The 23,442-nt window shown below is 44.3% G+C and overlaps 1 protein-coding gene across 4 annotated transcripts in view; it reads right to left on the reverse strand.

Annotated features, from left to right (window-relative positions):
- LOC139281294 (probable helicase with zinc finger domain) overlaps positions 1–23,442 on the reverse strand; it is a 369,458-nt gene that overhangs the window by 200,281 nt on the left and 145,735 nt on the right. For all 4 annotated transcript variants that reach the window (XM_070901422.1, XM_070901423.1, XM_070901420.1 and 1 more), the window contains 2 exons: positions 20,674–20,819; positions 16,831–16,978 (listed from right to left, as the gene is read on the reverse strand). In XM_070901422.1, the coding sequence (XP_070757523.1) occupies positions 16,831–16,978; positions 20,674–20,819 (294 nt within the window). The remainder of the gene's footprint in view (positions 1–16,830; positions 16,979–20,673; positions 20,820–23,442) is intronic.

Here is a 23,442-nt window from a genome sequence, read left to right on the forward strand (position 1 = left end):
CCGAGGGGGGTTTTGTACTGATTCCTGCCCCCGGGTTTACCGTGGCAGAAGGGCTTTAAACTGTGGCCCTTCCCCACCGTGCCTTTGCGGCGACTGCACCAATTTTAAGTGCGTCCCTCAGCACGTAATCCTGGATCTTGGATTGCGCCAGTCTGCAACACGCAGACGTGGACATCTCCTTGCTCTGGAGAACCAGCAAGTTTTGGCAAGACCAAAGAGCGTTTTTGACTGAGTTGATGGCCCTCCAGCAGCAGGTGATGTCTGTCTCGGTGTGTGTCCCTGGGAACAGCCCGTAGAGCACAGAGTCCTGTGTTACGGAGCTGCTTGGAATGAACCTCGACAGCAACCACTGCATCTCTTTCCAGACCTGCCTTGCGAAGGCGCAATCCTGAAAGAGATGGATGACAGTCTCGTCCGCCCTGCAGCCGACTCGGGGGCAGCGTGCCGTGTTGATGATATGTTGGCTGTGCATGAACGCTCTGACAGGTAAGGCTCTCCTCACCGCCAACCATGCTACGTCTTGGTGCTTGTGTGAAAGCTTTGGCGATGAGACGTTCTGCCAAATAAGTTCGACAGTCCGCTCAGGGAACCACCCGACAGGGTCCACCCTCTCCTTCTTTCGTAGGGCGTCCAGGACCTTACGTGCTGACCACTGTTTTATGGCCTTGTGGTCAAAGGGGTTTTTTGAGAGAAACTTTTCCACGAAGGACAGGTGAACAGGCATGGTCCAACTGATGGGGGCGTTTCGCGGCAGCGTGGCCAGACCCATCCTTCGCAACACCGGGGACAGGTAGAACCTCAGCACGTAGCCTACCTCTTTAACCAAGCTATTGCTCATCTGCCGTAATTTCTTCTTATTTGGCTCGGTGTCAAATGTATCTGTTTTATCTTATAACACTGCTGTGAAACACCTTGGGACATTTTACTACATTACAGGTGCTATATAAATAAAAGTTGCTATTGTTTCTCATTCCCTCCTGCCTTAAAACAAACAGGTTTGCTTAGAATCCTCTTAAAAATGTTATTGTAGGGAGGCAAGGAGGTAAAGTTACTTGGCAGTGGACAACTTGCATAGAGTCTGTGATTTCAGGTTTCAACTTATTTAAAAAGAGGCATCAATGCTTTAATGGTCACTTTGGACAGGCTCAGTTCCTCGATGGGCCTGCTCTGGGTAAGCTGCTCCGCATGGTAAAACCGCTGTACTTACTGCATTGCAAACTTTTCCAATCAATACATGTTTTTTTTAAATGATAAAGTTTATGGTGGCAGATGGATCATTTGCACCATTTGTTAACAAGGTAGATGGCCATTAGATATCTCAAACCTGAAACTCCAAATAAAACAGAAACAGTTCAGCTTGTGTACAAGGAATCTACACATTAAGTGCAATATCTTCTTTGTTGTGTCTACTAACTCCAGCTTTGGCACCATATCTGGTTCAACAAAAATGCCTTTCAACAACCTCCAAAGCACATGACCTGTGCTCCACTTAAGTTCAACTTGGCATAGATTCGATGGCAAATGAGAAAGCTCAGCCCCCTGGACCTTAGACTCAGCTTATCCTGCCAATGGAGATAGATGCAGCTAATTGATATCCAATGGAGGCACTGATTCATGACTGGTTACTAACCAAGGCTAGACAGTTCTGTCCCGAAAAAAGGAGATGTTTCCAAAGACCACCACATTCCTGACATTCATTCAAATGGAACTGTTGCCTGCAATTCTGCCTGAACAATATGTAATGCACTTCAAAAAATAATATCTGCGCACAGGCAATCCCCTCTATTGATCTCTTCTCCTGTAAGGAGGTTGTTGTTCATCTCCTTATCTCCAATTATTTCTGTTTATCCTCTGTCTTAGAACTGCTGACGTTTTTGCCTACAAAACAATTGCTGCATTTCACAAAGTAATTCACTGCACAAGTTTCTTTGAGACCTTTTACTGACATGATAATGCACCAAATAAATACTATTATTTGTTTCCCCACACCTTCTCCTGCTTTCTCTCTCTGTACCACTTCAACAGTTTCTCTCCAATCTGTATGCCTCTTAAAACCTCGCTCATTGTCCCTGTTTTTCTGCCTGATTTTAGTCACTCTGTGGGATCCCCTCTTCCCCTGGTGTCACCTTTTCCCCGTCTTCCATTCACTCAAGATGCTTCTCACACACTTGCCCACCTCTCTCAAGGTTTTTTGTCAACTCTCAAAACTTCTCTCACGATGTCGCTCACTGACTTTCCATCCATATCTCAAACTTGAGCGCTTCCACCCACTGCAGGCCGACCCCAGGTGTGTTGAGAAAACTGTGCGCATCAAATGCTAGTCTAGCGACAACTCATCAGGATTTCCACAGTCCTTTCCTGAGTGAAGTGGCTCAGAGGTCAATGTTGGGACCACTATTGTTTAAAATATACATTAATGACTTGGATTCAGAAACTCAACGAAAATTGGTAAAATTTACAGATACCAAACCAGGAGGGGCAGTCAAATCACAGGAATTACAAAATACGTCAGTGGGTAGAACAATGGTGGGTGGACAAGTGTAAGGTGCTGCACGTAGAATGGACAACACAGATACTCCATAAATGATGTTGAAATAGCTAAGGATGGAATTGAAAAATACCTCTCAGTCTTTGACTCATAGTCTTTCATTGCGAGAGAGATGGAGTACAAAAGCAGGGAGGTCCTGCTGCAACTGTATAGGGTATTGGTGAGGCCGCACCTGGAGTACTGCGTGCAGTTTTGGTCACCTTACTTAAGGAAGGATATACTAGCTTTGGAGGGGATACAGAGACGATTCACTGTGCTGATTCCGGAGATAAGGGGGTTACCTTATGATGAGATTGAGTTGACTGGGTCTTTACTCGTTGGAGTTCAGAAGGATGAGGGGGGATCTTATAGAAACGTTTAAAATAATGAAAGGGATAGACAAGATAGAGGCAGAGAGGTTGTTTCCGCTGGTCGGGGAGACTAGATCTAGGGGGCACAGCCTCAAAATATGGGGAAGCCAATTTAAACTGAGTTGAGAAGGAATTTCTTCTCCCAGAGGGTTGTGAATCTGTGGAATTCTCTGCCCAAGGAAGCAGTTGAGGCGAGCTTATTGAATATATTCAAGTCACAGATAGATAGATTTTTAACCAATAAGGGAATTAAGGGTTACGGGGAGCGGGCGGGTAAGTGGAGCTGAGTCCACGGCCAGATCAGCCATGATCTTGTTGAATGGCGGAGCAGGCTCGAGGGGCTAGATGGCCTACTCCTGTTCCTAATTCTTATGTTCTTATGTTCTTATTCAATATGTTCAACCAATGCAGAGAAGCGAGCAACAGAGACGATAAAATGAGCCAAAACAGTAGAGTACAAGTTAGAGGAAATCATGATCACATTGTAGCGGGCTCTGGTCTGACTGCACCTGGAAAACTGTGTCCAGGTCTGGTCACAGACACAAGGGAGACACTCAAGGTCGGGAGGCAATGAAGAGAAGAGCGACTCTCGTGTCACAAGTTATAAGAAAAAGTGGAGAAACTTGGGCATTTTTAGTCTGAAAGGCGAGCTTTTAGAGACATATAGGATAGTTGTACGGAAAAGGCAAATTCTGAAAATTACTTTGAGCTAAATTGTGAGAGTCGGTCAAGGTGACAAGTTCAAACTAGTAAAAAGGCAATTTAAAACCAATATCAGGAAGAGCTTCAGAAAGAAAGAATGGTCAACACATTGAATGGACTTCCAGATTGAGTCGTGGAGATGAAAACCCGACATAACTTAAAAAAAACAATTGGATGCTGCAAGGTCAAACATCCTTCCTCTCACAAAATGATCTTGTGACATGCAATGTAATCAAATTACGTATGTATAACTTAAATGCATAAAAGTAAACATCACACACACTTGTGGTGGAGTTGCAGAGATAAGACAAGAGAGAGATGCCACAGATAGACATCCCAGTTACATGCTCGGGGAAGGGGAAGGGCTACATTGGTTACAGACACAGACATGTAGCATTAGAGTCCCAGTTTGCAGACAGGTTTCAGCAACCAGCTACAAAAAGGGGTTGTTAAACCAAGTCCAGCTCAGCTCAGGGAGTGAGCGATCGAAAAGGGCAGTGAGAGCTGGAGTCCAATTATCAACTTCTGAATAAATATCCAGGAGTGAGAGGCAGTGCCCCAGCGGGCTCAGGGTCACTCTCACACTTGGTGGGCAGAGAGTGCGTGGCACTGCCATGAGGTAGTGGCCAACCCAAGCATTTTGCTCACTTGCAGCCAGCCTGCAAGTATCTGGACCCATCTGCCACTATTGGTGGCCTCGACCCACTGTGACTATTCATTACTTCCGTTTATCAGTAACTATTAAAATGATGCATCATCAGGAACGTATGCATTGGAACTGGACTGGTGCCTAAATTTAAACATTGGTGGCTAATTGGGTCTGACAGTAATATTACAGTCGCATGATTTTAAAAGATCAATCAGCTCTTCAAAAGAGGACAAATATGAAAAGAGGATGGACATTGGACACTATTATATAATGTACTATTGGTACTTTAGAGCATTTCCAGGTCAACCACAACCCGAGAGTGGCACGCACTTGCAAAGATGTACTGAGCCACTGCATTATTAAAATGCTTCCACTAAAAATCATGTATTACAAAGTTCTCTGAATATTCTGCTGTTGAAGTATTTTCAACAGCAATACTTCCTCTAATTTGGAAAAAGCATAGCAAGACAGAAATATAGAAAATAGGTGCATGAGTAGGCCATTCGGCCCTTTGAGCCTGCACCACCATTCAATATGATCATGGCTGATCATGCAACTTCAGTACCCCATTCCTGCTTTCTCTCGATGCCCCTTGATCCCTTTAGCCGTAAGGGCCATATCTAACTCCCTTTTGAAGATATCGAATGAATTGGCCTCAACAACTTTCCGTGGTAGAGAATTCCACAGGTTCACAATTCTCTGAGTGAAGAAGTTTCTCCTCATCTCGATCCAAAATGGTTTACCTCTTATCCTTCGACTGTGACCCCTGGTTCTGGACTTCCCCAACATCGGGAACATTCTTCCTGCATCTAACCTGTCCAATCCCGTCAGAATTTTATATGTTTCTATGAGATCCCCTCTCATTCTTCTAAATTCCAGTGAATATAAGCCTAGTCGATCCAGTCTTTCTTCATATGTCAGTCCTGCCATCCCAGGAATCAGACTGGTGAACCTTCGCTGCACTCCCTCAATAGCAAGAATGTCCTTCCTCAGATTAGGAGACCAAAACTGTACACAATATTCAAGGTGTGGTCTCACCAAGGCTCTGTACAACTGCAGTAAGACCTCCCTGTTTCTATACTTAATTCCTCTCGCTATGAAGGCCAACATGCCATTTGCCTTCTTCACCGCCTACTGTGTCTGCATGCTAACTTTCAATGACTGATGTGCCATGACACCCAGGTCTCGTTGCACCTCCCCTTTTCCTAATCTGTCACCATTCAGATAATATTCTGCCTTTGTGTTTTTGCCCCCAAAGTGGATAACCTCATTTCTCTACATTATACTGCATCTGCCATGCATTTGCCCACTCACTTCACCTGTCCAAGTCACCCTGCAGCCTCTTAGCATCCTCCTCACAGCTCACACTGCCACCCAGCTTAGTGTCATCTGCAAACTTGGAGATACTACATTTAATCCCCTCGTCTAAATCATTAATGTATATTGTAAATAGCTGGGGTCCCAGCACTGAACCTTGCGGTACCCCACTAGTCACTGCCTGCCATTCTGAAAAGGACCCGTTTATTCCTACTCTTTGCTTCCTGTCTGCCAACCAGTTCTCTATCCACGTCAATACATTACCCCCAATACCATGTGCTTTAAGTTTGCACACTAATTTCTTGTGCGCAAAATTAAACCACATGTCAAAAGCCTTTTGAAAGTCCAAATACACCACATCCACTGGTTCTCCCTTATCCACTCTACTAGTTACATCCTCAAAAAATTCTAGAAGATTTGTCAAACATGATTTCCCTTTCATAAAATCATGTTGATTCTGCTTGACTGAATCATGGTTTTCCAAATATCCTGTTACTGCTTCCTTAATTATGGACTCCAGCATTTTCCCAACGACAGATGTTAGGCTCACTGGTTGAAAGTTTCCTGCTTTCTATCTACCTCCTTTTTTAAATAGGGGCGTTACGTTTGCGGTTTTCTAATCCACTGGGACCTCCCCAGAATCCAGGGAATTTTGGTAGATTGCAACCAATGCATCCACTATCTCTGTAGCCACTTCTTTCAAGACCAAAAGATGCAGGCCATCAGATCCAGGGGACGTCTGCCTTTAGTCCCATTATTTTACTGAGTACTACTTCTTTAGTGATAGTGATTGTATTAAGTTCCTCCCTCCCTATTGCCCCTTGATTATCCACTATTGGGATGTTTTTAGTGCCTTCTACTGTGAAGACCGATACAAAATATTTGTCCAAAGTCTCTGCCATTTCCCTGTTCTCCATTATTAATTCCCCAGTCTCATCCTCGAAGGATCCAACATTTACTTTAGCCACTCTTTTCCTTTTTACGTACTTGTAGAAAGTCTTACTATCTGTTTTTATATTTTGTACTAGTTTGCTTTCATAATCTATCTTCTCTCTCTATTTTTTTAGTCGTTCTTTGCTGGTTTTTACAAGTTTCCCAATCCTCTGGCCTCCCACTAATCTTGCTCACATTGTATGCCCTTGTTTTCAATTTGATACTGTCCCTTATTTCCTTGGTTAGCCATGCATGGTTGTCCCTTCTCTTAGTCTTTCCTTATTGTTGGAATATATTTTTGTTGCAAGTTATGAAAAATCTCGTTAAATGTCTGCCACTGCTCATCAACCGTCCCACACTTTAATCTATTTTCTATTTGATATCACCCATGGCCCACGACAGTCAGTGGATCTCTGGAATCCAGTGGTGATCAGCATCCTCATTATCAATGAGCTGAGGAGGGAAAATTCAATTCTAGCCTCATACATAGAAGGATGTTCAGCCCTTCCCCCAAAAAGATGGATTATCCTGCAGGCAGCACTTCGCTTACATTTGCCATCGCATAGCTTTAGGCATAATTAATGCTTTTAAAATTTTGTATGCATCAAAGGAGGAATGGTTAATAGAAGAATGGTAATTTGACACTAAGTTCTATCTTCCGCAATCTTTGCATATAATTCAACTTCCATGTGCACCTGAAAAGATAGCCAGCTCAAGCAGCAGGTAAAACAGCTCGTAGTCGTGGACCCTTTGAGAGTTTGAACACGCATCAGCCGTGGTCTTCCTATCCCGAGAATGACGTTGCTGAGAATGACGTGAGTAGCACGTGTAGCGAGTTGGTCTTACCGCAGGAGAAGGGTCCACAGCCAGCTAGGGAATGGAAGACCAGCAGGAAGAGTAGTGCAAGGAAGGTAGTGCAGGGGTCCCCTGTGGTCATCCCCCTGCAAAACAGATACACTGCTTTGAGTACTGTTGAGGGGGATGACTCATCAAGGGAGGCCAGCAGGATAGTATGTTGCCTCCATGGTGCAAGGGTCAAGGATGTCTCGGAGCAGGTGCAGGACATTCTAAAAAGGGAGGGAGAACAGCCAGTTGTCGTGGTGCACATTGGTACCAACGACATAGGTTAAAAAAAGGATGAGGTCCTATGAAACGAATTTAAGGAGCTAGAAGCTAATTTAAAAAGTAGGACCTCAAAAGTAGTAATCTCGGGATTGCTACCAGTGCCACGTGCTAGTCAGAGTAGGAATCGCAGGATAGCGCAGATGAATACATGGCTTGAGCAGTGGTGCAGCAGGGAGGGATTCAAATATCTGGGGCATTGGAACAGGTTCTGAGGGAGGTGGGACCAGTACAAACCGGATGGTCTGCACCTGGGCAGGACCAGAACCAATGTCCTAGGGGGAGTGTTTGCTAGTGCTGTTGGGGAGGAGTTAAACTAATATGGCAGGGGGATGGGAACCAATGCAGGGAGACAGAGGGAAACAAAAAGGAGACAAAAGCAAAAGACAGAAAGGAGATGAGGAAAAGTGGAGAGCAGAGAAACACAAGGCAAAGACAAAAAGGGCCACTGTACAGCAAAATTCTAAAAGGACAAAGGGTGTTAAAAAAAACAAGCCTGAAGGCTGTGTGTCTTAATGCAAGGAGTATCCGTAATAAAGTGGATGAATTAACTGTGCAAATAGATGTTAACAAATATGATGTGATTGGGATTACAGAGACGTGGCTCCAGGATGATCAGGGATGGGAACTCAACATCCAGGGGTATTCAACATTCAGGAAGGATAGAATAAAAGGAAAAGGAGGTGGGGTAGCATTGCTGGTTAAAGAGGAGATTAATGCAATAGTTAGGAAGGATATTAGCTTGGATGATGTGGAATCTATATGGGTAGAGCTGCAGAACACCAAAGGGCAAAAAACGTTAGTGGGAGTTGTGGACAGACCTCCAAACAGTAGTAGTGATGTTGGGGAGGGCATCAAACAGGAAATTAGGGGTGCATGCAATAAAGGTGCAGCAGTTATAATGGGTGACTTTAATATGCACATAGATTCGGCTAGCCAAACTGGAAGCAATACGGTGGAGGCGGATTTCCTGGAGTGCAAAAGGGATGGTTTTCTAGACCAATATGTCGAGGAACCAACTAGAGGGGAGGCCATCTTCGACTGGGTGTTGTGTAATGAAAGAGGATTAATTAGCAATCTCGTTGTGCGAGGCCCCTTGGGGAAGAGTGACCATAATATGGTAGAATTCTACATTAGGATGGAAAATGAAACAGTTAATTCAGAGACCATGGTCCAGAACTTAAAGAAGGGTAACTTTGAAGGTAGGAGGCGTGAATTGGCTAGGATAGATTGGCAAATGATACTTAAGGGGTTGACTGTGAATGGGCAATGGCAGACATTTAGAGACCGCATGAATGAACTACAACAATTGTACATTCCTGTCTGGATTAAAAATAAAAAAGGGAAGGTGGCTCAACCGTGGCTATCAAGGGAAATCAGGGATAGTATTAAAGCCAAGGAAGTGGCATACAAATTTCCCAGAAATAGCAACGAACCCGGGAACTGGGAGAAATTTAGAACTCAGCAGAGGAGGACAAAGGGTTTGATTAGGGCAGGGAAAATGGAGTACGAGAAGAAGCTTGCAGGGAACATTAAGACGGATTGCAACAGTTTCTATAGATATGTAAAGAGAAAAAGGTTAGTGAAGACAAACGTAGGTCCCCTGCAGTCAGAATCAGGGGAAGTCATAACGGGGAACAAAGAAATGGCAGACCAATTGAACAAGTACTTTGGTTCGGTATTCACTGAGGAGGACACAAACAACCTTCCGGATATAAAAGGGGTCAGAGGGTCTAGTAAGGAGGAGGAACTGAGGGAAATCCTTATTAGTCGGGAAATTGTGTTGGGGAAATTGATGGGATTGAAGGCCGATAAATCCCCAGGGCCTGATGGACTGCATCCCAGAGTACTTAAGGAGGTGGCCTTGGAAATAGCGGATGCATTGACAGTCATTTTCCAACATTCCATTGACTCTGGATCAGTTCCTATCGAGTGGAGGGTAACATAGAAACATAGAAAATAGGTGCAGGAGCAGGCCATTCAGCCCTTCTAGCCTGCACCGCCATTCAACGAGTTCATGGCTGAACATGAAACTTCAGTACCCACTTCCTGCTTTCACGCCATACCCCTTGATCCCCCGAGTAGTAAGGACTTCATCTAACTCCCTTTTGAATATATTTAGTGAATTGGCCTCAACTACTTCCTGTGGTAGAGAATTCCACAGGTTCACCACTCTCTGGGTGAAGAAGTTTCTCCTTATCTCGGTCCTAAATGGCTTACCCCTTATCCTTAGACTGTGACCCCTGGTTCTGGACTTCCCCAACATTGGGAACATTCTTCCTGCATCCAACCTGTCCAAACCCGTCAGAATTTTAAATGTTTCTATGAGGTCCCCTCTCACTCTTCTGAACTCCAGTGAATACAAGCCCAGTTGATTCAGTCTTTCTTGATAGGTCAGTCCCACCATCCCGGGAATCAGTCTGGTGAATCTTCGCTGCACTCCCTCAACAGCAAGTATGTCCTTCCTCAAGTTAGGAGACCAAAACTGTACACAATACTCCAGGTGTGGCCTCACCAAGGCCCTGTACAACTGTAGCAACACCTCCCTGCCCCTGTACTCAAATCCCCTCGCTATGAAGGCCAACATGCCATTTGCTTTCTTAACCGCCTGCTGTACCTGCATGCCAACCTTCAATGACTGATGTACCATGACACCCAGGTCTCGTTGCACCTTCCCTTTTCCTAATCTGTCACCATTCAGATAATAGTCTGTCTCTCTGTTTTTACCACCAAAGTGGATAACCTCACATTTATCCACATTATACTTCATCTGCCACGCATTTGCCCACTCACCTAACCTATCCAAGTCACTCTGTAGCCTCATAGCATCCTCCTCGCAGCTCACACTGCCACCCAACTTAGTGTCATCCGCAAATTTGGAGATACTACATTTAATCCCCTCGTCTAAATCATTAATGTACAATGTAAACAGCTGGGGCCCCAGCACAGAACCCTGCGGTACCCCACTAGTCACTGCCTGCCATTCCGAAAAGTACCCATTTACTCCTACTCTTTGCTTCCTGTCTGACAACCAGTTCTCAATCCACGTCAGCACACTACCCCCAATCCCATGTGCTTTAACTTTGCACATTAATCTCCTGTGTGGGACCTTGTCGAAAGCCTTCTGAAAGTCCAAATATACCACATCAACTGGTACTCCTTTGTCCACTTTATTGGAAACATCCTCAAAAAATTCCAGAAGATTTGTCAAGCATGATCTCCCTTTTACAAATCCATGCTGACTTGGACCTATCATGTCACCATTTTCCAAATGCGCTGCTATGACATCCTTAATAATTGATTCCATCATTTTACCCACTACTGAGGTCAGGCTGACCGGTCTATAATTCCCTGCTTTCTCTCTCCCTCCTTTTTTAAAAAGTGGGGTTACATTGGCTACCCTCCACTCGATAGGAACTGATCCAGAGTCAATGGAATGTTGGAAAATGACTGTCAATGCATCCGCTATTTCCAAGGCCACCTCCTTAAGTACTCTGGGATGCAGTCCATCAGGCCCTGGGGATTTATCGGCCTTCAATCCCATCAATTTCCCCAACACAATTTCCCGACTAATAAAGATTTCCCTCAGTTCCTCCTCCTTAATAGACCCTCTGACCACTTTTATATCCGGAAGGTTGTTTGTGTCCTCCTTAGTGAATACTGAACCAAAGTACTTGTTCAATTGGTCTGCCATTTCTTTGTTCCCCGTTATGACTTCCCCTGATTCTGACTGCAGGGGACCTATGTTTGTCTTTACTAACCTCTTTCTCTTTACATACCTATAGAAACTTTTGCAATCCGCCTTAATGTTCCCTGCAAGCTTCTTCTCGTACTCCATTTTCCCTACCCTAATCAAACCCTTTGTCCTCCTCTGCTGAGTTCTAAATTTCTCCCAGTCCCCAGGTTCGCTGCTATTTCTGGCCAATTTGTATGCCACTTCCTTGGCTTTAATACTATCCCTGATTTCCCTCGATAGCCACGGTTGAGCCACCTTCCCTTTTTTATTTTTACGCCAGACAGGAATGTACAATTGTTGTAATTCATCCATGCGTTCTCTAAATGTCTGCCATTGCCCATCCACAGTCAACCCCTTAAGTATCATTAGCCAATCTATCTTAGCCAATTCATGCCTCATACCTTCAAAGTTACCAATGTAACCCCACTTTTTAAAAAAAGGAGGGAAGAGAGAAAACAGGGAATTATAGACCGGTCAGACTGATCTCAGTAGTGGGTAAAATGATGGAATCAATTATTAAGGATGTCATAGCAGCGCATTTGGAAAATGGTGACATGATAGGTCCAAGTCAGCATGGATTTGTAAAAGGGAGATCATGCTTGACAAATCTTCTGGAATTTTTTGAGGATGTTTCCAATAAAGTGGACAAAGGAGTACCAGTTGATGTGGTATATTTGGACTTTCAGAAGGCTTTCGACAAGGTCCCACACAGGAGATTAATGTGCAAAGTTAAAGCACATGGGATTGGGGGTAGTGTGCTGACATGGATTGAGAACTGGTTGTCAGACAGGAAGCAAAGAGTAGGAGTAAACGGGTACTTTTCAGAATGGCAGGCAGTGACGAGTGGGGTACCGCAAGGTTCTGTGCTGGGGCCCCAGCTGTTTACACTGTACATTAATGATTTAGACGAGGGGATTAAATGTAGTATCTCCAAATTTGCGGATGACACTAAGTTGGGTGGCAGTGTGAGCTGTGAGGAGGATGCTATGAGGCTGCAGGGTGACTTGGATAGGTTAGGTGAGTGGGCAAATGCATGGCAGATGAAGTATAATGTGGATAAATGTGAGGTTATCCACTTTGGTGGTAAAAACAGAGAGACAGACTATTATCTGAATGGTGACAGATTAGGAAAAGGGGAGGTGCAACGAGACCTGGGTGTCATGGTACATCAGTCATTGAAGGTTGGCATGCAGGTACAGCAGGCGGTTAAGAAAGCAAATGGCATGTTGGCTTCATAGCGAGGGGATTTGAGTACAGGGGCAGGGAGGTGTTGCTACAGTTGTACAGGGCCTTGGTGAGGCCACACCTGGAGTATTGTGTACAGTTTTGGTCTTCTAACTTGAGGAAGGACATTCTTGCTGTTGAGGGAGTGCAGCGAAGGTTCACCAGACTGATTCCCGGGATGGCGGGACTGACCTGTCAAGAAAGACTGGATCAACTGGGCTTGTATTCACTGGAGTTCAGAAGAATGAGAGGGGACCTCATAGAAACATATAAAATTCTGACGGGGTTAGACAGGTTAGATGCAGGAAGAATGTTCCCAATGTTGGGGAAGTCCAGAACCAGGGGTCACAGTCTAAGGATAAGGGATAAGCCATTTAGGACCGAGATGAGGAGAAACAACTTCTTCACCCAGAGAGTGGTGAACCTGTGGAACTCTCTACCACAGAAAGTTGTTGAGGCCAATTCACTAAATATATTCAAAAAGGAGTTAGATGAAGTCCTTACTACTTGGGGAATCAAGGGGTATGGTGAGAAAGCAGGAATGGGGTACTGAAGTTGCATGTTCAGCCATGAACTCAATGAATGGCGGGTGCAGGCTAGAAGGGCCGAATGGCCTGCTCCTGCACCTATTTTCTATGTTTCTGCTGTGTAAATAGCTTCCTACTGGAAGCATCGCTCGCTTCTTCTGGAGATTAACAATAACAAGGAGACCTAATAAAGGTTTTCATGATGATGAGACATTTTGATAGAGTAGAGAGAGAAAAAAATAGTCCCTCTGGCAAATGGGTCAATAATCAGAGTTAAAATCAGTGTCAAAGAGGGGAGATGAGAAGAAATGTTTTCACTCAGGTGTCGGAATCTGAAAAGCTCTACCTGAAAAGGTGGTGGAATCTGATTCCATAAATCATTTTAAAAAGGCAGAACAGGTACTGGAGGATGAGGAACTTCCAGGGTTACGGACAAAAAACAGGTGGGGGGGGGGGGGACGGTCAATGTACGACTGCTCTTTCAAAGAGCCAGCATGGCCCAAATTGTCTCCTCCTGTGCTGTAAGTTTCTATGATTCTGTGAAGAAAGCTAAGCACACAAAGAAAATGTGTGAGGTCAGAGAATGGAGAACAAGGACGGGAACGTGGTCTGTCGATGGAGACTAAAATACATTCCAAGAACGAGGAAGACATATACTGTACCAACAAGAGCCAATGAACATATTGGATCAGTGGGGTTAATTGTAACTTTTATCACGGGCGAGAAACGGATGACAGAACGGGTGTGGAAAAGGAAACTGGACGAGGTGTAAAAGGGGCCATTGAACCACCCTTGCCCAGCAATATAACTCCAAATTACCCCCAATGAATCTCCATACATAGGTGAGCTACAATAAATTTATGCAGGAGAAAAACAACAGGAAGTGGGAATTCTATGATTTGATGTGGTGACCAGTCACTTCGATGTGGTCAAACCACAGTAATGGGTCAAGTGTGACACAATTAGAATGAGCTTTCATGTTTCCTCAGGATGTAGAGTGGGTAATTCAATCAATCTAGGGATAAGATAACAAAATGCATCCTGCAGTCCATTGAGCTTGATGCTGTTTGATAATGGGCTTAATCTAATGTTTCGTTACCAAATGAAACAGTGCTTGTATAAGCAGAGGTCCTTGGCTTCAGCTATGTAGAAAGCAAACACTTTGATCGATAGGGCATTTTCCTTCAAGGAAACTGTACAATGGGTGATAAAATTTCAACACCGTTAATTTCCTAGTGCAGGCGAAATTCAGACACAATTGCAAGAAGAAATTTAGGATTTTGTATTGTGTCTTGCTCAACCACTTGCAGCAATTACATTCCTGGATTGGTTTTTGAAAGCATCCAAACCAGTTTTCCATTATCTGACCTCGGGGATCAATTTGGAGGAGTGCGGGGAAATTACTGTGACATACCACAATGTCACTGTGAAAGGGAAAATATATTCAGGTCGGGGGAGGTTACCAAGTAGATACAGAATGAACAGTGCCATTTCACCCCCACCCACCCATGGCAAAAAGAAGTATTCAAAAATAAATCACTGAATGACTCAGAGCAGCAGAGGTGAAGGCATGGCAGTAGCTCACAATGTCTAGTCTGGGGAGAGGAAAGAAGTGGTGCAGAAAGAAAAATATGAGAAAAAGAAAAGTTAAATGAAAAGGTGAATATACACCACAGCACCTGGAGTAGGCGGATTCCAGACCATAGAAACATAGAAATTTACAGCGCAGAAGGAGGCCATTCCGGCCCATCCTGTCCGCGCCGGCTGACAAAGAGTCGCACAGCCCTTGGCCAGCAGCCCTAAAGGTTACATATGAACCTATGAACCATGGCGGAAAGGCAAAGAGCATCCAGCCCAACCAGTCCGCCTCACACAACTGCGACACCTCTTATACTGAAACATTCCTACTCCACCCCAACCGGAGCCATGTGATCTCCTGGGAGAGGCAAAAACCAGATTAAAAACCCAGGCCAATTTAGGGAGAAAAAAATCTGGGAAAATTCCTCTCCGATCCATCCAGATGAACGAAACTAGTCCAGATCATCACCCTAGCCGTATTCTATTCCCTGGAGGACATACCATTATATCTACTCCGTCCAACAAAAGGTCATCCAGTCTAATCCCAATTACCAGTCTAACCCTGCTGGTTACGGCACTTTAAGTGCCCATCCAACCATCTCTTAAAAGAGGTGAGGGTTTCTGCATCCACCCCTCTTCCAGGCAGCGAGTTCCAGATCCCCACAACCCTCTGCGTAAAGAAGCCACCCGTCAAATCCCCTCTAAACCTTCCACCAACCACCTTAAAACTATGCCCCCTCGTAATAGACCCCTCCACCAATGGAAATAGACCCTTACGATCCACTATGTCCAGGCCCCTCAATATTTTGTACACCTCAATGAGGTCTCCCCTCAACCTCCTCTGTTCCAATGAGAACAAACCCAGCCTATCCAATCTGTCCTCATAACTAAGATTCTCCATTCCAGGCAGCATCCTAGTAAATCTCCTCTGCGCCCTCTCTAATGCAATCACATCCTTCCTATAATACGGCAACCAGAACTGCATGCAGTACTCCAGCTGTGGCCTAATCAAAGTATTTGTATTATACAATTTATGTATGATACAAAGTATAAGTATTATACAATTTATGCATAACTTCCCTGCTCTTGTATTCTGCGCCTCGGCCAATAAAGGCAAGCATTCCGTATGCCTTCTTAACCACCATATCCATCTGGCCTGCTACTTTCAGGGATCTGTGGACAAGCACTCCAAGGTCCCTTTGTTCATCTACACTATTAAGTGGCCTACTGCTTAATGTGTATACCTTTTCCTTATTAGCCCCCGCAAAGTACATCATCTCACACTTCTCTAAATTAAATCGTGTTGTGGGTGGAAAAGCCACAGCATAGGTCTCCAGATCAAAAAAAGGCAAAGAGAAACGGTATCATCTCAATCACTCCACACCTCAAAAACATTACCAACGTTATAAAAACAAAACACACTGGCCTGTAAAATTTGCATTTTACAGAAATTAGGCTAACTGGATCATTTACATATTAAAAAGAAGAATGCCCATTCCAACCGACATCGAGAAATTAAGGATAATCAGGCAAAGCAGCTGAAAGAACCATTAGTATATAGTAGTATTAGGCAGTCCCTCGTAGCGAGGATGTCTTGCTTCCACACCAAAAATGGATGAGTTCACAGGTGTTTCAATGAGGGACCTGACAATCTAGGTCCCGAACTGCATACTAAAGAGTGAAGATGCCTGTGCATGGATTCTTTTAACGTGGGGTGGCCATTGCACACCAACCACTACACGGGCTTGACAGAGCTAGGTCTTGATCCAGTGGCACGGGTTAACCAATACGACTGGAGGAACCTATTATCCACAGATCGCAGTGGGGACTGGCCCATTCTGTCCCTGAGCCCTCGCATCTCCTGGGCCCCGATCTCTCACTGCTCTACCACCCGATTAAAAATAGAGCAGTCAGAAACAGGACATCAGTTAGTCTCCTCTTATCTTGGAACCATTAGTACCTTTCTAAAAAGCAATAATCTTTCACAATTCAAATCAAATGCAAGATAAACAGTCTTTTATAACATTTTTCATCACTGCCAATGTAGCTAATCACATTACACATCTCCGGACAATATAAAAAATGAATCTCCTTCATCTCTTGCTCAAGTACATCGAATTAGTGTAGAATCAGCCACGGCTAACCTCAGAACAGTTGTAATAGCTGGCGCTGTTTCTGTCTTGTACGTCTGCTCCCCAGGCCACACAGAACTTGAGGGGATAAAAATCTTTGTGGGTTGGCTGCTTGCCGTTTGCTGCAAGGTTCCCTCTGTAGAACAGTTCTGATGCGAGACTAATGAAAGAACAGTAAAGAATGATTAAAATGGCATACAAAAAATACAGGCATGTTGAGTTAGCCCACGTGATCCATAATTTCACTTATTTAATGAAGGGTATTTGCTCAAAGTTCACATTGAGTTTTAGGGGAATACATCAAGTGCGTACTAATAGATTGAGTTCAGATAGATCTCCACATACTGCATTGCTTTACTTGACTATAAGTGCTACACCATCAAAACTGACCAAATTTAAAGAACGAACAAAAAAGACTTGCATTTCTACAGCGCCTTTCACGACCACAGGGCATCCAAAAGCATTTTACAGCCAACGAAGTACTTTTGGTGTAGTCACTGTTGTGAAAACGCGGCAGCCAATTTGCACACAGCAAGCTCCCACAAACAGCAATGTGATAATGACCAGACCACCAGTTTTTGGTGATATTGATTGAGGGATAAATATTGGCCAGGATACTAGGGAGAATTACTCTATTCTTCTTCAAAATAGTGAGTGCCATGGGATCTTTTATGTCCATCTGAGAGAGCAGACGGGGCTCCGGTTTCACGTCTCATCTGAGAGACAGCACCTCAGACAGTGCAGCGAAGATGCCCTCTACTGCACTGAAGTGTCAGCCTCGATTTTGTGCTCAAATCTCTGGAGTGGGACTTGGACCCACAACCTTCTGACTCGGAGGTGAGGGTGCCACACACTGAGGCACAACTAATAGTGAACCAGCTGATACAAGAAGTTCCTATCCCAGCAGAATATACAGGTGAGCACTCGGTGTAGATTATTCAACGGGGATCTATTATGAAACTGATAGCATTATTCATCCACTTCAGTGTCTTTTTTTTTTAAACTGGTATATTTCATGATTTTAACACTCTCCACCTTAATATTTGGAGCTCTGTTCAGTAATTGACGACATCTCACAGGCTGACATTTAGTGTCTTCATGATAACTGCAGAAAGAACAAAGCCAGAGAAACTACCTCAGCAAGGAGGGGCTGCAGCGATTGTTATTGGGGATGGCACGCGGGGCTAAACCTTCACTCCCTTACACCCAAATATTCCCTTCAATGGAGGGTTAACAGATGGCTTACGATATCAAGCAGGCCCTGCAATTACTTTCAGTGCTGTGGGGGGACTTTTGTGGCAGAGTAAATGTTCGCTTTTCCACCACAACACAGCAATAAAATTCATCTCTGGGTTAATACTTCCCTCCTGATCGAGTATTTGTTTCTCTCAGTGGGGGGAGGGGATGGGGGGCACGGCAGGGTTGTCTGTGAGAAGGTGCACGGCATTGCATGCAGTCCGTTCATGTTATTTCAGTGCCAATGGATGGGTCAGTCACTATGAGAATTGAGAGAGGCTGAAAGGCATTACAGTAAGTAGTTCTGAGTTGTCCAGTTAAGAGGAAAAGGCCAATGTATGTTGGGGTGAGGGGAGGTCCAGGAAGTCAGACAGCTCTTCACATAGCCAGTGTCTGGAAGTGCAGGACAATTGACTAAATTTAGTTTACCATCTCAATGCTTGTTTTTTGGGCCAATGTCACCATGACAGATTTATATTGGAGTACAGCCATTTACAGCATCACCTATATCCTTAAAGGGAAGAGACCGGGGCCCAGGAGAGGCGTGAATCTGGGGCCCAGAAGAGGCGAGGGCCCAGGGGCAGCACAGGCCAGCCCACATTACGATGTGTGTGTGCACTCGGTCTGTGCAGCAGAGCTGGTCTCCAGTTCGTCTTGGGCAATCCTTGCCACTGGACCAAGACCTAGCTCTGTCAAGCCCGTGTGGTGGCTGCTGTGCAAAGGCCACCCCACGTTAAAAAAATCCACCCACAGGCATCTTCCACCCTTCACGATGTAATTCGGGATCTGGAATATTAGGTCCTTCATTGAAACACTTGTGAACTCATCCCTTTTTGGCATGGAAGCAAGTCATCCTCGCTTTGAGGGACTGCCTATGATGATGATATAGCCATAACTGTATAGATGCTGACAATTGAAAATAAATTGATACAAAGCCTGACATACAAGTTATCAATGGTTTTTGAAATGAAATGTTACAATCCACTCATCAATTTTGGTAATAGATGGTTCATTAATAAGTTATGCAAATACTTTTCGTGGGTGTCAGTCACTGGGAATAATCCATTACAAGTGCAGATTTTTAAAATGCTGAAGCAGCAAGGTCCCAAGGCCCAATTTTGAACATGGAAATAAGAAACAGGCAATGCCTACAAAGGTATTACAAATGAGGTTTTAGAAATGAACCAATAATATGAGCTTAAATGTTACTGTTGGTGACATTAGAAAACAAGCATCATATTTCTAGGGTTAATGTCTGCAATACAATTTGAACAGAGGAATGTCACGTGAGATTAAATACTTGCTCACTAATATTACCAACAGTAAATTCTAGCCTGTGATGCAATACATTGGCACCCGATCTGGAACTACTGCTGACAATGGGAGATGAAGAAATGGGTCACAGTTCCAAAATGAAGATCAGATGGAGGTCGGAGAAAGAACTATGGGTTGTTGAAGGAGGAGACCAACAGGGGTTATGGTTTTAAAAGAAAATAATTCCTTGGATGTGGCAAACCCAGCATTTATTGCCCATCCCTATATAACGGAATGGCTTGCTCGACCATTTCAGAGGGCAGTTAAGAGACAACCATATTGCTGTGGACCTGGAGTCACATGTAGGCCAAACCAGAAAAGGGCGGCAGACTTTCTTCCCTGGACTCTGGATGGAGCAGGCTCAATGCCCCAATGGTCTTTTTGTCCACTCTGCACCTTAAAGCAGACTGCGGACTGCTCCTGCTTTACTCGTGGCTGCTGGCTTTACAGCAGTACTGACCAGCTTCAGAACGGTGTGGTGGACCACATAACATAAGCAGCAACCGGATCAAAACAACTCTGAAAATATCACCTTTTAAAACAATACCGGCTCTTCTGGATCCTTTTGTGTACATTGTGAGTGAGTGAGCTATACGGAGTATAGGGAGTATACGGTCTCCTGTTTGATTCCCACATGTGCAGAGTTGGCCGTTCTCATGTACGTGGGTGTTACAATCACCCTCGGCCTCTTTTGGCAAAGATTCACACTCCTCATCTCTACCCAGTCAGTAACCCTTCTGGACACTGGCTGAGGAAAGGGAGAGTCCAGACTGTGATGCCCCCCACAGTAGAATGGCTCATAATTCTCATACAAACAAATGTCTGCAGAACTGTACCCCAAGATAAGTCACTATCCTGGAGGAGGAGGAGACGGGTAGAGGAGGAAGGGGAAGAGAAAGGAAGGAGGAGGTGAGGCTGCAAGGGGAGGAGTGAGAAGAGAAAATATCAGGAAATTGAGTGCTTAATATGTGAGATTATGCAACCTACATAAATCCTTGCATTAGCATTCAAAAAAGAAATTAAAAATAAATACAATGGCCCCATTTCAGATCCAACTGCCAAGTATCAGCATTATGTTTCTGACTGCAGATTATGATAATGTCAGATGATACTGTTTTTGACAAAGTGCAGCTATAGTCAATTAATAACAATGGTAACCAGATCGCATAAACTAGCTGAGGAACAATTTGATGTGCCACACTGTCTAGCAGCATGACAAATTTACAAACTCAGACACATTAACCATAATTAAATGCATATTCATAGAAAACATTCAATATACTAGCTGAAAGGTTTCGGCAATACCTGATGATGACTTCATGTGATCTGTACTGTTCTGATAATGATATATGACAGCAGAAGTCAGGTGGGTAGAGCTGTGATAAGCGCTTGATCAAAGAAATGTGGAGGTTTCGTTCTCGAGCAAATTCGCTGTATACCACAGGATTAAGCTGGAAGGCAAAATGGGAGTCGGTTTATAGATTTAAATCAAAACTCGCCGTATCATTGATGTCCCCAATTAAAATAGCAAAGCACAGATTATTTTGAGAAAGCAACCGATATGCACCTCCAGAATGGCTCAGTATAGGTGAGTTGAACAAACCAGCAAGGTTCGAGGCTCAATTGCCCAGTTGGTGCTGAGTTCGCTGATCTGAGCCAAGGGACCATTGATTAGCCTCAGCAACTCCCCATGGGAGTTTAGGGAAGTGGGGGGATATTCAAAGCTTCTGCTCCTCAGCATATTGAGTGAGTTTTGGTGTTACTGCAGGTATGTAGATGCTGCATGAGGATAGGATGAGCTTGGCTTTGATGACCCTCTTGCTACAATTCACACACAAAGAATGGCGACTCAGCTCAGACACTGGAGAAGTAACTGGCACCTGTAGAATTGGACCCAAGCACAAAAGTCAAACTCTTCAGGAGAGGGAGTAGAGAAAATTGACAAAAGAAAAAGAAAAATAGCGCATTTTCATCTAACAGAATGCGTCAACCTCAGCAAAGTCTCACCAAAGAAACAAACACTTGGAATTAAGATAACATCCTTACCAGGGATTTAACCAAGGGTTTGGGGGTAGGTGGAGGGGCAGCGAAAGGAGGTAAAAGTAATACAAAATGAACGGGTACAGCATTCATATGTCCCGTTGCAGAGGCATTGCAGCAGTTTGCACCTTAGATGGGGAATAGGAGATAGTGTGAGAAAGGACAATCACAGAATAGTACAGCACAGGAGGCCATTTGGCCCATCGAGTCTGCACCAGCTCTTTCAAAGAGTAATCCAGTTAATCCCAGCTCCCGGCTCTTTCCCCATATCCCTGCAATGTTTTCATCTCCAAGTATTTATCCAATTCCCTTTTGAAGGTTACGATTGAATCTGTATCTACCACCCTATCAGGCAGTGCGTTCCAAATCTTAACCACTCGTTGCATAAAAACGGTTTTCCCCACGCCGCCTCTGGTTCTTTAGCCAATCACCTTCAATCTGTGCCCTTGGGTTAGCGACCTTTCAGCGAAGGGAAAAAGTTTCTCTCTGTTTATTCTATCTAAACCCTTCCTGATTTTAAATACCTCTATCAAATCTCCTCTTCGTCTTTTCTGTTCGGAGAACAACCTCAGCTTCTCCAGCCTATCTACGCAACTATAATCCCTCATCCCTGGAACCATTCTATAAACCTCTCTCTACCCTCTCCAAAGCCTTCACATCCTTCCTTAGGTGTGGTGCCCAGAATTGGACACACTTCAGCTGGGGCTGAACTCATGTTTTATATGAGTTTAGCAGAACTTCCTGGCCTTTGTACTCCATGCCTCTATTTATAAAGCCCAGTGTCCCATATACTTGAACAATCTACTAATTATGGAGAAAAATGCATGTTAGAAATATTTTGTTATATTTTTGATAGTAAGAAAAGAATTCCACACACAAAGGAGGAGAAACATTGAAGCAATCAATCATAAACCTTTAATTCATTTTCATCCCCTTTTTGAGCTGTTGGAGGATTAAATGGTGAAGCATTTCCACTGCTGTTCTCGGCTGAATCTTTTTGGGGGGGGTCGAAGGGGGGGCATCGAGGGGAAGAGAGGCAGTAATGATTTCCCTTTCCTCTCATTTTGACTAACCATATCCCAACTCTATTCCAACAATCCATCTCAGCTCAGCAACTAGATGTTGCAATAAGTGGCTACACACTAAAACAAGCCGTCCTTCCACTTGCGTGGGGAATAATGGGAATAAAATCCTATTGTACCATTCAATGCCTTAGAGCGTCAGTGCATGAAAATTCCTCATTTGCATCGCAAGCCAAACAATGCCTCATATAATCAAACTCCTCCACATAGGAAGTTGGCAGGATCTGGGAATGAGATGTCTCCATAGCTACCAGCATTACATCAAGAATTGTTCGGCAGGAGGCATCATTCAGTAGATTGAGTCAATCAGCGTCAGCTCTTCCTCTCCAACTACCTCCAAGATCCAGCACCTGATATTTATGCATTAACGATCTGCAGAGATTGATTTGCTCAGTTTTCAAAATAATTCTCACACATACATCATGTCAGGACTGAAGCCAACGAATTCTATGGGCTTGCAGGGAGAGGATGTCACCCTGTGGTTGATGAGAGACATATGAAGTGCCTCCATAGAGGGGAACATGCTGCCACAAGAGTCCTCAGAGGGAGAATTACATAGGATATATGGTACAGAGACAGGTCATTCGGCCCAACCAGTCCATGCCGGCGTTTATGCTCCACTCGAGCCTCCTCCTGTCTTTCCTCATCTAAATCTATCAGCATAACCCTCTATTCCCTTCTCCCCATATGGTTGATCTTGCTTCCCCTTCAATACAGCTATACTATTCGCTTCAACCACTCCGTGTGGTGGCGAGTTCCACATTCTCACCACTCCTTGGGTAAAGAAGTTTCTTCTGAATTTCCTTCACACCCCACAGAGAGGAAAAGGCTGCCCAGTGTCTTGAGAGAGGAAAACAAAGCTCCCAAATGAAACGGCAAGCTTTGATTTTTACATAGTTATTAATGCAGCCTCTGAGTTGGCAATAACAGAATAGGATGCATTTGTGATCAG

This window comes from Pristiophorus japonicus, chromosome 15, assembly GCF_044704955.1.
Source record: "Pristiophorus japonicus isolate sPriJap1 chromosome 15, sPriJap1.hap1, whole genome shotgun sequence".
NCBI classification, from domain to species: Eukaryota; Metazoa; Chordata; class Chondrichthyes; family Pristiophoridae; genus Pristiophorus; species Pristiophorus japonicus.